Source organism: Notolabrus celidotus, chromosome 1, assembly GCF_009762535.1.
Source record: "Notolabrus celidotus isolate fNotCel1 chromosome 1, fNotCel1.pri, whole genome shotgun sequence".
Lineage (NCBI taxonomy): Eukaryota > Metazoa > Chordata > Actinopteri > Labriformes > Labridae > Notolabrus > Notolabrus celidotus.
This window is the reverse complement of record NC_048272.1, coordinates 5,536,335-5,553,379: the sequence shown is the minus strand read 5'-3', so window position 1 is coordinate 5,553,379 and position 17,045 is coordinate 5,536,335. Positions and strand designations below refer to the sequence as shown.

General features: G+C 42.3%; 2 protein-coding genes across 2 annotated transcripts in view; one reads left to right on the top strand and one right to left on the bottom strand.

Annotated features, from left to right (window-relative positions):
* LOC117811180 (low-density lipoprotein receptor-related protein 1-like) overlaps positions 1-17,045 on the top strand; it is a 131,500-nt gene that overhangs the window by 99,262 nt on the left and 15,193 nt on the right. The window contains exons 37-58 of the mRNA XM_034681281.1: positions 212-341; positions 460-586; positions 1,919-2,070; positions 2,195-2,319; positions 2,441-2,815; positions 6,692-6,881; positions 6,983-7,187; positions 7,367-7,559; positions 9,165-9,290; positions 11,154-11,282; positions 11,387-11,506; positions 11,610-11,723; positions 11,807-11,956; positions 12,195-12,317; positions 12,417-12,533; positions 14,102-14,227; positions 14,359-14,481; positions 14,598-14,738; positions 14,905-15,092; positions 15,204-15,387; positions 15,469-15,554; positions 15,661-15,780. Coding sequence (XP_034537172.1) covers positions 212-341; positions 460-586; positions 1,919-2,070; positions 2,195-2,319; positions 2,441-2,815; positions 6,692-6,881; positions 6,983-7,187; positions 7,367-7,559; positions 9,165-9,290; positions 11,154-11,282; positions 11,387-11,506; positions 11,610-11,723; positions 11,807-11,956; positions 12,195-12,317; positions 12,417-12,533; positions 14,102-14,227; positions 14,359-14,481; positions 14,598-14,738; positions 14,905-15,092; positions 15,204-15,387; positions 15,469-15,554; positions 15,661-15,780 — 3,344 coding nt within the window. The remainder of the gene's footprint in view (positions 1-211; positions 342-459; positions 587-1,918; positions 2,071-2,194; positions 2,320-2,440; positions 2,816-6,691; positions 6,882-6,982; positions 7,188-7,366; positions 7,560-9,164; positions 9,291-11,153; positions 11,283-11,386; positions 11,507-11,609; positions 11,724-11,806; positions 11,957-12,194; positions 12,318-12,416; positions 12,534-14,101; positions 14,228-14,358; positions 14,482-14,597; positions 14,739-14,904; positions 15,093-15,203; positions 15,388-15,468; positions 15,555-15,660; positions 15,781-17,045) is intronic.
* LOC117811186 (delta-type opioid receptor) lies at positions 3,063-4,677 on the bottom strand. The gene has a single exon (XM_034681295.1). It carries the CDS (start codon positions 4,518-4,520, stop codon positions 3,498-3,500), a length of 1,023 nt encoding a protein of 340 aa, XP_034537186.1. The 5' UTR covers positions 4,521-4,677; the 3' UTR covers positions 3,063-3,497.

Below are 17,045 nucleotides of genomic sequence, written 5' to 3'. Positions count from 1 at the left end.
TGTGCTCAGTGAGAAAACAGGAAAGAAATGCACAAAGAACAAACCCAGACCACAAAAGACAAAGGAGACACCTGAACTGTGAACAGATTCTTTTGTCAATGAAGGACCCTAAGTTCATGGATAAAACAGATGTCACACAAGGTTACAGTCTCTTAGAAGCACATGCTTAAGAAATGTCAGATCTTTAGTGTTCGACATCTGTCTACCACAGGAAATATCTACTGGACGGACCAAGGCTTTGATGTGATCGAGGTAGCCAGACTGAATGGCTCTTTCCGCTATGTGGTGATCTCACAGGGCCTGGACAAACCTCGAGCCATCACTGTCCACCCCGAGAGCGGGTGAGGAGAAACAACTGTGGCCGTCTTTATTCTGCATCTGTGATTCCTCACATTATTGATCACTAAGGATGTTACCTCTGTACTTTGTGTGTGTGTCTGTGTGTGTGTGTGTGTGTAGCTACCTGTTCTGGACAGAGTGGGGCCAGTACCCCCGTATTGAACGCTCTCGTTTGGATGGTACTCAGAGGGCAGTCCTGGTCAATGCCAGTATCAGCTGGCCCAATGGTATCTCCATTGACTACGAGGTACAGTATAACAGACCAATTTTGCATTTTGATCACTGTTGTTAAGTGCGACCAGTGGGTGTTATCTGAACCATTACTGTGTTGACATTTATGACGATAATTGTTCGTCAATGACTAATTTTTTCATGACGAAAACAAGACTATGACGAGCCAAAGTAGATCCCTGATAATAGAAACTCTGACGAAAATATGTTTTGATTTTGTTGATGAGACGATGACGAGAAGAAAACATTAGTGGCCGACTGTCGGATATTCAAAATCCATGTTTCCCCCGCAGTGTGTCCAATCATTAGAAATAAGAGTGATGCATTCCTGTGACAGGCTGAGTTATTATCTCAGGGTTAGCAGTGTTAGCTTGGTCTCTACCTGCAGCAGGTGGGCTTTATGAACCAGCTCTCCCTGCCTCCATGCATCTGTCTCATCTTCATTATGGGTTTTTACCCCCCGGTGTGCGTTAGTGACAAAGACACAACTGGGGGACATCTGTTTAATATTTGATATCTGCTCCGCATCTAGAGCTTCGTTTAATCCAGTTTGGTGATACACATACCACATTTAGTAAGTTTTGATCAACTCCTAGTCATCAAAGATGCAGATGCATTGCCGTGAACTGACGGTCTGTCTGTCCAGTGCGCCTGTCACTGCAGGTGAATTCAAGGACCGTTGTAAATGTGCAATACAGCCCTTTCTTTTTTTTATTTTCAGAGTGTTGCAAAAAAAAACATTCTTCACATTTCAATTTACATATTATTATTCCTTACAACAGGTATACACTGAAGTCAAACTTGACTTTTGTTTAGACAGAAGCAGCGCTCTTTTTTCTTTTCTTTTTTTTTAGCTCCTTCAAACTTCCCCCTTCTCCTCTCCTGATAAAGACATAAAAAACTCACAAGAACTGTACAATCCTGACTAAATACACAATACAGCTCTTTCATGGCATTTTTCTGTGAATCAAGAGAATCAAAATACAGTCACAGTGGTCACATCAAGAATGTTTTCTTTTGACTTTTTAGCAGAGACAGGCTGAATTATTTAACTTAAGATATTACACAAGCAAAAGTGTTAAAGGAGTGTTGACGATTTTGACACTTGGTATAACCCTGTTACCAATTTCTGATCGACTACATGAATTATTTAAAGAGTGAAGATGTTTTGGTAAATATCAAGCACTAAAATGTTTTGAGTTTCAGACTAAAACTATAAAGGGCTGAAAAGACTCAAATGTGACTAAAACTAACCGGCATTTTCCTCTAAAGACTAAGACTAAATCTAAAGTAGCCGCCAAAATTAACATTGCTGCGTGTGCGTGTGTGTGTGCGTGTGTGTGTGTAGGAGAATCTGCTGTACTGGTGTGATGCCAGGACGGACAAAATCGAGCGAATTAACCTGGAAACTGGAGAGAACAGGGAAGTGGTGCTGGCTAACAACAACATGGACATGTTCTCTGTGTCTGTGTTTGAGAGCTACATCTACTGGAGTGACAGGTAAAGTATACTCTTCCTTTGGATTATTTAAAACTGATATTCAACCATAGTCTTAATATTTATGTCATCTGCAAGCTTCAGACTGTGTTTACATTTTTTTTCTTGTCTTTCTTCTTTGAACCAGGACTCATGCTAATGGCTCCATAAAGAGAGGCAGCAAGGACAATGCCACAGACTCTGTGTCTCTGAGGACTGGTATTGGAGTACAGCTCAAAGACATTAAGGTTTTTAACAGGGCTAGACAGCAAGGTAAGCACAGGAGTGTTTCTTTTAAAACTTGATTAAAAGTCACTTGTAGTAGTTTCTGTTTTACATTTGACAAATCTGAGGGTAGAGGATGATGACTAAATGGATTTCATGTCATCTACAGGAACAAATGTATGCAAAGACAAAAATGGCGGGTGCCAGCAGCTTTGTCTCTTCCGGGGCAACGGACAGCGTACTTGCGCCTGCGCCCATGGCATGCTGGCTGAAGACGGCCGTGGCTGCCGTGACTATGACGGCTACCTGCTCTATTCAGAACGCACTATACTAAAGAGTGTCCACCTGTCAGATGAAAACAACTTAAATGCGCCTATAAAACCATTTGAGGACCCGGAGCACATGAAGAATGTCATAGCGCTCACGTTTGATTACAGAGGAGGTGGAGGAAAAGGCGCTAACCAGATATTCTTCAGCGATATTCACTTTGGCAACATCCAGCGAATCAGTGATGATGGATCAGACAGAAGGACTGTGGTGGAGAGTAAGTGAACCACACCTTTTAAACCCCCTCTTTTCCCCCAAATGATTATATTCTGCAAAGCATATGCTTAACTTTAACTGCAGTATATTCCCACTCCATCAGTTAATAGTGAGTCTGTCATTACTCATTTTTGTGAATAACAGACCCCCCCCCCAGTGAGTCTCACAGATGAAGAAGACAGCTGGAAGTCCACAAAACACTGCAAAGAATCTAAACAGTACCAAAGAGCTTTTATTCTGAAGTTGTATCCAAACTACAAACAAAATGAAATAGCTTTTTTATCTGTGCTTTGAGAACAGATAGATCTTTATTCCCTCTATCTCAGTACAACAAAACACAGGTGCATAGTTAATGTTTCACCAAAGTGCCTTTACCCTAAAATGTTTTACAAGAAAAGTGTGATTCAGGATTGTTTGTCTTGTGGTCTCAGTAGAGCAGCACGTCCCAGGGCTACTTGTTTGATCTTTTTGTACGAAATCCAGACTTCCAGTCTTGAGTGTTGTAAAGAAGTAAAGATGAAGAATGTAGTGTCGTCTTTGTCTTGTTAAGAAGCCTCTTTCCATGAGGGTAATAGTTGTCAGTTATTTCAGATCACTTGTTAGTCTTTTATTGTCATTCCCATTGGTCATGATTTAATACGTTTTTATGTGCCAAGTGTTCAGTAAATCAAATAGTTTCACTGTCAGGCAGCAGCCATAGCCACACCCCCGCTGGTCCTTTCTCCTCTCCTCTTGAACAGCCCCTGTAGATCTTGTCTGAACTTTTGGGACATCAGTACATACAGAATGGGGTTCATCACAGTAGAGGAAGTCGCCATTAGACGTGCAAACACGCTGAAGGGTCCGTAACGGGGTGAGGAGCCAGTGGCCCCTGAGCTTTTATCTGCCAATAAGGCCAGAGTAAGGCCGTAGGATGGAAGCCAGCACAGCGTGAAAGCCAGGACTAACATTGCAGACGTTTGGGTCACTTTTTTCTGGTAGCGTTCCACTTGAGGGGCCCTGCCGCTCTGCTGACTCAGCCACAAAAACATGTAGATTCTGCCGTACGCTGCTGCAATGGTGGCCAGTGGAAACATGAAGGCCACCAAGAAGTGAAATAATCCATAGATCAGCTGGTCTCGGTGGATCAAGAAAGCAAAGCAAGCAAGGCTGTCAGGGGTTCCACCTGGGGTCCCCACATAGCGAAAAACAAGCTGGGGAGCAGCCAGGCAGCAGGCAGGCACCCAGAGGAGTGCAGCAGCAACAGACACCCGGCGAGGGGAGAGGAGGCTATACGCTCTGGCAGGGTGCACCACAGTCAGATAGCGAGAGACAGCCAGTGCAGCCATAGTGAAAACGCTGGCGGATGAGCAGGCCGATCCCAAGAAGCCAACCAGACGACACATGACGTCCCCGAACGGCCATTGCTGCATTGCTATGGCAACAGTGTGGAAGGGAAGCATGGAGAGCAGGAGCAGGTCGGCAGCGCTCAGAGCCAGCAGGAGGGCGTCTGTTCCTGTGCCCGTCAGGGAGCTCTGAGGAGACTGTCCCGCCCCCCTCCTTCGTCTCCCACACAGTATCACCATCACCATGGTGTGTCCTCCAACTCCCAGCAGCAGAACCAGAACGTCTAGCACTGGCACGAGGACCTGCTCCACATTGCTCAGCCCAGAGTCACTGCTGTTTCCCAACAGGTCCTCTGAGCCTGTAGAGTTCCTCAACAGCATCCTGTGTTTAGCTATGGCTGTGTCTCCCAGTCATACCCGTACTGTTAACACGGTTTGCTTTTGGGCTGGTCAAATATGTGCAAGCAGGTCATAAAGCTGCTGATAAATCACATGGGAATGTTAACTCATACAGTACGTCATTAGCAGTCTTCTCAGAATAGACCATCATACTGGTTTAATATAGTTCCCTGATTTGATGGTAAAGTAACTTATAAAAAGGACTGAATAAGCTGCTAATATTTAAATCAATACATTACATACATTCACATCCCTCTCTGATACTTCCAAACCGACACTTCCTTCTCAGAGTTTTTATAGTTGAGTCGAAGCAGCTTTAAATGTTCTGTCTCTAAAACCTAAGTCCTCGCAATCTGTCTCACCGCTGATTGGCTGAAAGGTTGTATTGAGACTGAAATAACATCAGGCGCTGCAAAGTCAAGACCCCCCCTGAGTTCACACTGGACCCAAGCGCTGAGAGCTAACCGCCGCCGATTGTGTGATTTCCTGTCACCTCAGAGATGGGAGCTACTCCACATGACATCTCAATCAGGCCCGTGCTCCACAATCCACAATCAGCCTCCGAGGAACAGATCTCCTGAGAAAAACAAGGTCTCCGGAGAGAAGGAAAAAGAGAGGCGAATAGCTCGACAGTAAGGGAAGATAAAACTGAGTAAGCGGCAGGTGAACTCTGGACTGATTATCGCAGTGCAGGCAGGAGATGGGCCGGCCTGTTCTCGGTGGGAGGGCCTAGTAGGGCCAAACATAGTTTTTCCCAGGGTCCAATATTTCTATTCACCTTCTGAAAGGATCTCTACCTTTTCTAGAAGCGCACACATAGTGCACACATAAAAACAGAACATACACAGATATGGATTATACAACGAGAGCTACAGAGTGAAGTATTGTTTGCCTTCAGAAATCAGGGTAATTATTGACTCCCTAGCTGATAGCAAACACTGCACTGCTATCACACCTACTGCAGAGAGGTGCAATAAAAAACAGTGTCAGTATAACCAGCTGAGCTCAAGAGCTATAAATCCAGGTCATCTGTTAGTTGTAAACAATAAGGCAAAAATGCACATGCACCAAGATAGGCTTGGGTCAACAAAGTGAAGATAAACAGAAGTGAAAACTAATAATCTGAGTGAAGATAGCTGCAGTGCTGAAGATTTACAATTAATTAACAGCTCCACAGAAAGAGGAAACGGGGGTGAATGGATTTCACGTTGCTCCTCATTGATTTTTAAGGCATTTATTTATGAGCACAAGAAGCCAAGAGGAGTTGCTGGGTGTTTTTTTTTTTATGTTGCATATCTTTGCTCAACTCTCCAGATGCTTTGCTTCATTCACAGCCTCTTAGCACAAGCCAGACAAATGTTGATTCATATACACCGGCCTGCGTTGCACCAGAGATGTTGAGGTGTAGTGTTAAGTGTCCCACCTGGTGGTGAACCACACCGATCCTGTGGCCCCAGCTGTGATAGAGTGAGATCATATTTATGCCTGGAAAAGAGGCTGTTGTAGTCTTTCGACTTCAGCTGTCATTGCAGGAGCAGTCTCATCACGGCTGCTATGATAGTTCACCGTAGATCTGATGCGTACTGTTTTTAAGTAACCTCTTCTGTTTTTAAGTTTTGTTTGGTAACATTTGAGCAGCTGTTGTCTGAACGCTGCTACAGAACTTGACGTTCCTTCATTCTGGCTGACTCTCCTCTGTCCTCTGGCCTCTGTGCACATAGGGAGCTCATTTTCAAAGCTGAGGAGCAGAAAGAATGACTTCTTACTCTGTTGATGAGGTAGTGCGATGGAAAATAATACGATAGCCGGCAACTGTTAACGTGACCTTTTTAGTGAGCTATTTGCTGGATAAAAGCCTTGAATCACACTGTGTTCTTGGTCATTAATACCAAGCTGTCATGTCCACAGCCCTGACTCTGTGCTGAAACACAACAGTCTGCCAGCACTGAGCTGCCGCCAGAGAATCCACACTTGGCCTTTTAACACAGCGCTGGGATTTACGTGATTCTTTTCCTTCCCCTATTTTTCTCACCTGTCTTTACGCTCTTTGTGCTTTAGTGTCCCTCTGTTCTTTTTTTTGCTTTTTCTTTTCCCCCATCTTATCCGTACTCATCTCTATCTTTATCCTCTGCTTTTCCTCTCATGTTTTTCAGATGTGGGCTCGGTGGAGGGCCTGGCCTACCACAGGGGCTGGGATATGCTGTACTGGACCAGCTACACTACTTCAACCATTACCCGGCACACGGTTGATCAGAGCCGCTGGGGCGCCGTAGACAGGCACACTGTGGTCAGCATGTCTGGAGACGACCACCCCAGAGCCTTTGTCCTCGACGAGTGTCAGAGGTTACAACTAACTCGCTCACACATTAGCTCAGAGTATACCTGCCTCTAATTCACAAACATTTCTGCACATGCACATCACTGATTTGTATTCTCTTCTGCAGCCTCATGTTCTGGACCAACTGGAACGAGCAGTCCCCCAGCATCATGCGTGCCACCCTGGCTGGCTCCAATGTCCTTGTGATCATTGGGAGTGACATCAGAACCCCTAATGGCCTCGCCATTGACCACCGTGCTGAAAAACTTTATTTCTCTGACGCCACGTTGGACAAGATAGAGCGCTGCGAGTATGACGGCACCAGACGCTACGTGAGTGAAGCTCACACACTGATACACATGGAGAACATCAAGCTGCATGATGACAGCATTTGTACTGCAGCAGGATTGTGTTCCGATGTTGCTTAACAGCCATCAGTTTTGAGCTTGTTGCAAGGCTGGAATTTCCTGAATGAATGAGGTCATGACTGCGGCTGTGTCTCCCCCTGCAGGTGGTGTTGAAGAGTGAGCCAGTGCACCCGTTCGGCCTGGCTGTGTACGGGGACTATATCTTCTGGACTGACTGGGTGAGGAGGGCTGTGCTCCGGGCCGACAAATACACAGGAGGAGACATGAAGGTGCTGAGGGCCGACATTCCTCAGCAGCCAATGGGCATCATCGCTGTGGCCAACGACACCAACAGCTGTAAGTCTTAACACAGAAGTTTGTGTGTTAGTCTGTGTGTTATCACTGTTTTTCTTCAATAATGCAATGACAGACAGCGTTTTTTAAATCCCATAATGTGTCAGAACGGGTGATATTATCCTAGTAGTAATGGCACAGTCTGTTAACTTGTATGAATATAATATTAACCCTCCTGTTATGTTCGTTTCTCAGGAACAGCAATAATGTTCTTGGGTCAACTTGACCCAGGGCATATTCAATCATCCAAAAGTTGTTTTTTTTTAATCACATTATCAACTCCATCACTAACCATTTAAATCAATATTTAGTACATTAGTGTTCTTTAATTCTCACAGATCATGGTTCAATGAGGATAACTCACTCGTTTTTTATGAAAATTCATGTTAAAACTTTTTTAATGTACATTGGAAAGACCTATATAAATACATTAGTTTTTTAATGACATGGATTTTTGTTTGTTTATTTTATTTGTATTTATTTTTTATGAAGTGATGTCGATAAATTAACAGGAGACACCTCTTCTGTCACATGCTGCCAAGGTTTTTATTCTGTATTTAGCTGGTTTGGAAGGCATATATTACCTAAAAGGTGTGCAAATATGTGATATGAACCATTTACATTTTATATGTTGATTTCACCTATTAAGCCAAGAAGAATAAGTTTCATACAGAAAAATACTTTAATCAATATATATATTTTTTTTAACTTTAGAAAGGGTCAATCTGACCCGCAACATAACAGGATGGTTAAGTAATGAAACTTTCTTTAAAAACAGCACGAGGACTACAGAAATGTAGCATTTAAATATGCTTAAGTCCTGGTTATTAACCACATTTGTGGAAAATAAATTCCTATGAAAATGTTACAGTTTTGAATATTCTTATATTGTGTTAGCAGGTACTTAAATCAGACAACTCATAAGTAAGACAAATTAAATATATCAGCCTCTTTTATTTTACATTAGGAAACCAAGAGTTAGCTTGGCACTACTCATGGCTACATTTTGATTTTCATTAAAACACACATCAGCGTGGGAAGGACATTAAAAATTGACCTTATTTACAAAAAACAAATTATTAAATTAAGTCTTGTCATATAAATAAAGATGCTCTCTGCTCCAGCAAAGCAGTTAATGGAATAACAGCAGTTATCTAGGAGCAACACTACCTCTGTACTTCTTCATTTCTGTCTTCAACTCATCTTGTTCTCTCGGCTCCCATCATCTGCACCCTTGTAAATCAACCGAGCTGTTTTTTTCCCTCTCTTTCATAACATCAGCCATCTTCTCCCTCAACTTGCATCACTCGTATCCTCTTGCGCTCCAATACTCACAGCGGCCACACAGGCTGAGAGTCTGTGGTTATAGCTGCAAATCCCATTTAGATTGAGTCACATTGAATTATGCATTCAGCGGAGGCAGAGCCACACAGACGTATCTGTCTGTCTGCTGATGCGAATGCACACTTGTTGGGCATGGGGTGATTTTGAATCAGGAGGGTGCATCAAAAATTGTCTACTCTCATATGTGTGTGTGTGTGTGTGTGTGTGTGTGTGTGTGTTGGTGTGTTTGTGTAGCTAACCTTTCCTAACGTCATCCCTGCACAGGTGAGTTCTCTCTGTGCCGTGTCAACAATGGCGGGTGTCAGGACCTGTGTCTGCTGAACTATGAGGGAAGGGTCAACTGCAGTTGCCGTGGTGACAGGAAGCTTTTGGAAGACAATACATGCATAGGTAATGTACAAGACACGGAGTGATACAAAAATAAAGTTGGGCAGAGATGACGGGTATGAAATATCAGGATTAAAAAGCTTTCTTCTGCACATTGTGTTTTATAAATTAATTTATAAGACTTTTTAATTAAATCTGAAGAAACTGGTTTGCAAAGAACCTTCTGTGAGGAGATTTTAGCTGGTAATTAAACTGGCCAATGCATCTGTGAGCAGTGCCTCAAGTGGAAAGAAATTAGTGCTGGTACTCAATTTAGGCAATTATTGGCACATGAATTATGCGGCCAATATTAGTGAAGCGTGAGTAGTATGTTCTAAATGTCTACAGTCAATAAAAGATACCAGAATATAATGCTAATTGTCACAACAAACAGTACCTGTTTTGAAAAAAACTACTGCAGTGTGTCGCACAAACAAAGAGCCTCTGCATCTTTGCATCACCACACTCCTACCCAACTTTCCATCAGGTTATATAATAATAATAATCATAATCATAATCATAATAACAATAATAATAATAATAATAATAATAAACTTTATTTATATAGCACTTTTCTTAACAAGGTTACAAAGTGCTTCACAACAAAAAAGTAGAGAATTACAAAGCATAAAAAACAGTGCAAACGGAAGAGAAAAAAGACAGAAGCAAAACAAGACATCTGAATGCAGAGCAAATTCAAGAATTAGGGGTGGGGAAATCCCTTCTTATATAAAATGTTTTTAGTGAGGATTTAAAAGCAGTTAAGGTTGTGGACTGTCTAAATATCAGTGGCAGGGAGTTCCACAAACTTGGAGCTCTGATTGAAAAGGCCCGGTCACCTTTTGTTTTAAGGCGGGATCTTGGCACAACCAGCAGAGATGCATCCACAGACCTGAAGGGTCCGCTCAGGCACATAGGGGGTTAAAAGGTCTCTTAAATAGTTTGGGGCCTGTCCATTTAATATTTTAAAAGTAATCAATAAGATCTTAAAATCGACTCCAATGTAAGCTGGTGAGAACAGGAGTGATGTGTTGATATTTTGATGTGCCTGTTAAAATCCAAGCGGCTGGATTTTGGACTAGTCTGTGGAGGGAGCTCTGACTGATACCTGGTAAAAGTCCATTACAATAATCAAGACAAGAAAAAATAAAAGCATGGATGACTTTGGACAGATCGGAGGGGTAAAGAAAATATAATATTTTGGAGATTTGTTTGAGGTGGAAAAAACAGGATTTAACAGTATTTTTTTTACACGAGTGCCAAAGCAAAGATCTGTGTCAAATGTCACTCCTAAGTATAAACTGACCGATATAAACTATATTCAGAAACTTGTTATATACAAGGAGAACAATTTTCCTCGTTTATGCAGCACTATAAAGACTTACAAGCTTGCTTTAATTCAACATTACTTTCAGGTGAAAACAGACAAGTGAGAATCATGTAACATAAAGTGTGTAAGCGTCACATAGTGCACCATGGGTAATGTATCTCCAATAGAAACTGTAAAAGAAGTGGACAGGAAATGTTGCGGGCAGCTGGTAAGAAGTCCTGGTTCACCAAGGATTAAATAATACATTTTCACACCATAGGTTGATTGTGATTGAATGTTAGCCATCAAAAATAAGGCAGTCCTATTTTTATTCACACAACACGTGTGCAGGTACAGATACATCATCCTGCTCTGTCTACTGGGGGGGGGGGCTAAATCAACACAACCTGAACGTTCCTCACTGCAGCTTTAAAGCAAATAATAGTTTAATAAAGTTACAAGGCAAGACTGAAAACAGGAAGTGAATGAATCAGTACGATCACTGAATATTTTTTCATGCTGATTGTTTCTGTGAAGGAAGCTCTTCCTAAGTGCACTGTACTCCTTCTGTCTCACAGCTCTGAACACAACATGCAACAACATCGACGAGTTTGAGTGTGGGAATGGAGACTGCGTAAATTACACTCTCACTTGTGACGGCATGGCCCACTGCAAGGACAAGTCTGATGAGAAACAGTCGTACTGTGGTGAGTGGAAGCATTTCCTTTGTCACAATTGTTTCAGCTATATTTGTATTTTTGTTGTTGACATTTTTTATTTGACTTTGCATCACTTACTCTCTGGTTCACAGCCAACCGTGTATGTAAGAAGGGTTACAGACGGTGTGTGAACAACCGTTGTGTAGGACACAGCTCTTGGTGCAATGGGCAGGACGACTGTGGAGACAATTCTGATGAAGTCTTCTGCAACAGTGAGTCATGTCGTCTCATAAAACAAGTTTCTCTCCCCTGCAGTCTTGTGACGTTTTCAAAGAAAGACAGATTTAAAAATCAATTATTCTCTTCTGTTTTCAGGCACACTGTGCACAGTCGATCAGTTCCAGTGCAGAGACGGAGGCTGCATCTCCAACTCCAGCAAGTGTAACCAGAAAGTGGACTGTGAGGACGCCAGTGACGAGATGAACTGCAGTGAGTTGAGAATGATCAGGTTGAGTCAGAGTGACGCCTTCTTCCTTGTTGAGGTGTTAAATAGTGCTGCTCTCTTTGTTAAGCTGCCACGGACTGTTCCAGCTACTTCCATCTGGGAGTGAAGGGAGTGACATTTCAGAAATGTGAGTTCACCACACTCTGCTATGCCCCCTCATGGCTGTGTGATGGAGCTAACGACTGTGGAGACTACTCAGATGAAAGAAACTGCCCAGGTATTTTATCACTTCCTGTGATATACACAACTTTTTCTAAACATACATTAAGAGAAAAAATGGGAGCAATAACTCTGAATTGAATGATTACAAATGGAGCAAAATCAAAAACTTTCCACCCCTTCAATTGTTGTTTGAGATTATATTTTCCTTAAAAAAACTTGAAATAAACTTTTTGATCTCTGTCTTCATACTACCAATGCTTGATGTTTCTCTAACTTTTCTTTCACTTTGCCAGGGAGCGGGAAAACAAAGTGCCCCACGCCCTTCTTTGCCTGCCCTAGTGGTCGTTGTATCCCAATGAGCTGGACCTGTGATAAGGAGAACGACTGTGAGAACGGTGCAGATGAGGCTCACTGTGGTAAGCTTGGATTTGCAAACCCAAACAAGCTGAGCTGCTACAGACCGAAGCTGTGCTTTTATTCATTTTGCATTTTAAACACTCCTTCTGTGCTTCTAGATAAATTCTGCTCGGCCTCTCAGTTCGAATGTGGCAACCACCGCTGCATCCCCAACCGCTGGGTGTGTGACGGAGCCGATGACTGTGGCGACGGCAGTGATGAGGACACGAAGTGCAGTGAGTGTTGAGTTTATATAAATACAAGGACCGTTAACATAACTATCAGGGTTCCCACGCGTCCTGGAAAACCTGGAAAACTGTTGACCAGTTTCCCAGTTCTGGAAAACACCTGAAAAATGGAAGAAAATGTAAAATGTCACGGAAATCACGTATTGTCCTGGATGCGTGCGACCTGACACGATTAAAAAAACACATCCCCATTCATTGCAAGCTTAGTGCACGCTGTGCTGGAAAAGACAGCGACACAGACCGGTCCGGCTTTTCTCCCTCACTTGGTCATAATCATGCATTCACAGAAAACGGGGGTATATTGTTCATGTTTATGGTAAATTAACCTCCTGGAGTGCTCTTTTAATTCAAAGAGTCCTATATTTAAGTTAAAGAGTGACCAGCAGGCTCGGGCAGAGAGCTCGGGGGTCTTTGCCTCACAACTTTCCCTGAAGGCCAAGAGCTCAATTACCGTACTGTAGCTAGTAGGAGTGCAAACTCATGATAGTGAAAACGAACGGAACAAAAAGAGCGACACAGCTGCACAGAAACTGCACGTTGTAGACATCCCTGATCACAACAGACATCGCCACGCAGGGAGACAGTTTAAACTTTTTAACATCTCTGAGAGATCTTCAAACACAGAATTTTTCCGGAGTTTACGGTAACTCAAATAAACTCTTTTATTTGAATGTGATATTTGCTTTGTTTTATATCGACCACTTTGAATATCCATTATAAAGCAGGTATATTTTGAGTTTGAGTTGAGAAACATTTGTGGTCATTTTTGTCATTCAGTTCTATTTAGGTCAATTAATGCACTGATCCTCTGATCATTATTATTTATTTATTTATTTATTTCAGTAAGGCAGCTTCCAGATTCCTTTGCTGGCCCTTTTGTTTTTTACTTAACTGATTTTATATTTACTGAGAAAAGAGAAAGCTGAGATGAGAGTTGCCCATCATTGTTACTTGGTTGGACTAATAAAGTGAAGTGCTGTACATCTCTGGTTGCATTATTCTATAATCAATTTGCCATAATTTTTAAGCATGTAAGAGATGATTTCATTGATAGCCATAGACTGCATGTCTTTCAATGTAGATTTCCACTGAGAGGAACATATTAGACTATTTAGGAACTAAATGAGGAACTAAATTCAGACTGTCATACCATCTTGATCATCACTGAAAATGTCCTGGAAATGTCCTGGAAAATTATCTCTGGAAAAGAGTGGGAACCCTGACTATGATTAAACATATCAACTTTTCATCCTCAAACTTTGAGGAATCCTTAATTTTCGGATATTGTTTTAGTGATTTCAATTCTCACTTAATTTTACTAGAAAATTCTGCTTTTGAGTATTTCATAATAATCATATATTTTGTAAATATTTACTTTTATGCAAAGAGTTTAATAGCTTTAAGCAACAAGTCTTATTTTATTAAAAAAAACCTACCTCTGAAAACAATGCAAAATATGACCTGTGTCATCGTTTTTGAAGCCCAAAGCCTATTGATAATTACTCAAGGTAATGAAAAGCATCAAAAGTATCCTCAATGATGTATCTCCATTATAGAGACCAAAACCTGCAGTCCTGAGGCGTTCCAGTGTCCAGGATCACATTGTATCCCTCAACGCTGGAAGTGTGACGGAGACAACGACTGTCCTGATGGGGCTGACGAAAGCGTCAAAGCTGGCTGCGGTGAGTGCGAGCTGGATCCAAAATCTTAAATATAAAAGTAGTCCTGTAAAGAAAATCAGAAAGACATGATTGCATGCTGCATCCGAGGGTTGTAAAACTTATTTTCTTCATTCACTACTTTTATGTGTCAGTGTTCAACAACACCTGCAGCAGCAACGAGTTCATGTGCCAGAACCGACAGTGCATCCCCAAACACTTTGTGTGTGACCATGACAACGACTGCAGTGACGGCTCAGACGAGTCCCAGGAGTGTGGTGAGTGGAACCGTGACCCCCTCAGTCCTGTTGGGGCCGCTTTGAAAAGCTACCTCGTCCTCGTTCTTGCTGTTAACAACTGTCCATCATCACTGTCTTTGTGTTTCTCTGAGCAGAGTACCCAACATGTGGAGCCAACGAGTTCCGCTGTGCCAACGGACGCTGCCTCATCCAGAGTTCATGGGAGTGTGATGGAGACTTTGACTGCCATGACCACTCAGATGAAGCCCCCAAGAACCCTCACTGCACTGGCACAGGTTTCAATCTTATCAATCAATGTATCTCACCATTGCTTGTTATTATCTTCTTGACAGCCAGAAAGCTCTGTCAATAGTTGTTGATGAATTAAAACCCTGAAGCTCTGAGGTTTTATTAGCTGCATTGGTTGATATGTACTCTTTATTTCTGTCTTCTGTATAACAGAACAAAAATGCAACGACACAGCATACGCCTGCAATAATGGAAACTGCATCAACGAGACATTGCTCTGTGACCACAAGGATGACTGCGGCGATGGCTCAGATGAGCTGAACTGCTTTATTAACGAGTGTCTGAACAGCAAACTGAGCGGCTGCTCCCAGCTCTGCGAAGACCTAAAGATCGGGTTCAAGGTAAGTGAGCAGCAAATTGTGAATTCAATTCTCAAGAAAAAAAACGATAAAAGTTGAACAAGCCTGCACTGTGCCCTTTATCTGCTCTGTTTGTGTCTTGCCTCCTCACAGTGCAGATGCCACCCTGGTTTTCGGCTGAAGGATGACGGGAAGACGTGTGTCGACATAGATGAGTGCACAACCACCTATCCCTGCACACAGCGCTGCATTAACACGCATGGCAGCTTCCACTGTCTGTGCGTGGAGGGTTTCCAGCTTAGCCCTGAAAACCCCACTATATGTAAATCCACCTCAGGTAAGAAACATGACAAGATTTATGACTTCCAGGGAGTTTTAAAGGGAAATCAACCCAACAATGATTTCTCTCTCCTTGCAGAGGAGGAACCCTTCCTGATCTTTGCCAACCGCTACTACCTGAGAAAGCTCAATTTAGACGGCTCAAACTATACGCTGCTCAAACAGGTGAGACATGCAGAAATAGTTCATCTGAGGCACTTGTAAATCCTGCTAACAATCATGCAGGGGTTTATCACTGGTTCAGAATGATGCAGCTTCTGTTCTTTGACAGGGCCTGAACAATGCTGTGGCTCTGGACTTCGACTATCGTGAGCAGATGATTTATTGGACAGATGTGACCACACAGGGTAGCATGATTCGGCGCATGCTCATCAACGGCAGTGATGTTCAGGTCAGTGCTGGAGCATCTTGTCTAATGTGGATAGAAAATAGTAAACACTCTGATGGCACTGACTGGCATACCACTAGGTAGATTTGTCTTGCAGCAAGATCATGACATCCAGTTTGACATCCAGTTACAAAACAACATTAACATGAAACCACACAAACCAATCAGAATTGACAAACTATCCAAACATAAAAAGATTACTCCGCCTCCAAAAATTTAAAGGAGAGAGAGGAATATCAGAAAATACAGTGGATACAAAAAGTCTACACACCCCTGTTAAAATGCCAGGTTTTGTGATGTAAAAAAATGAGACCAAGATAAATCATGTCAGAACTTTTTCAACCTTTAATGTGACCTATAACATGAACAATTTTACTTATTCTTTTAGGGGGAAGGATAAAAGATAAAAAAAACAAAAATGAAATGGTTGCATAAGTGTACACACCCTCTTATAACTGGGGATGTGGCTGTGTTCAGAATTTACCAATCCCATTCAAACTCATGACAAATAGTAGTCAGTGTACACCTGTCATAATTCAAAGTGACTTTGATTAATCCCAATAAAGATCAGCTGTTCTAGGAGGATTTTCATGACATTTCCTCAGTTACATCTTACAGTAAAAGCCATGGTCTGCAGAGAGCTCCCAAAGCAGCAGAGGGATCTCATTGTTGAAAGGTATCAGTCAGGAGAAGGGTACAAACATGTTCCAAGGCCTTAGATATACCATGGACCACAGTGAAGGCAGTCATCATCAATGGAGAAAATATGGCACAACAGTGACATTCAGAGAACTGGACAACCCTCCAACTGACGAAAAGATGAGAAGAAAACTGGTCAGGGAGGCTTCCAAGAGTCCTACAGCAACATTAAAGGATCTGCAGGGATTTCTGACTAGTACTGGCTGTGTACTACATGTGATAACATCTCTCCTATTCTTCATATGTTTGGCTATGGGTAGGGTGGCAAGACAGAAGCCTTTTCTTATGAAGAAAAACATCCAAGCCCAGCAAAAGTTTTCAAAAACATACATGAAGTCTCCCAAAAGCATGTGGCAAATGTTTTATGGTCTGATGAAACCAGGGTTGAACTGTTAGGCCATCATTCTAAAAGGTATGTTTGGCATAAAATCAACACTGCACATCACATAAAGAACACCATACCCACAGAGAAGCATGGTGAGGGCAGCATCATGCTTTGGGCCTGTTTTTCTTCAGCTGGAACCAGGGCCTTAGTCAAGGTGGAGGGAAGTACAAACACCAGTCAGTTT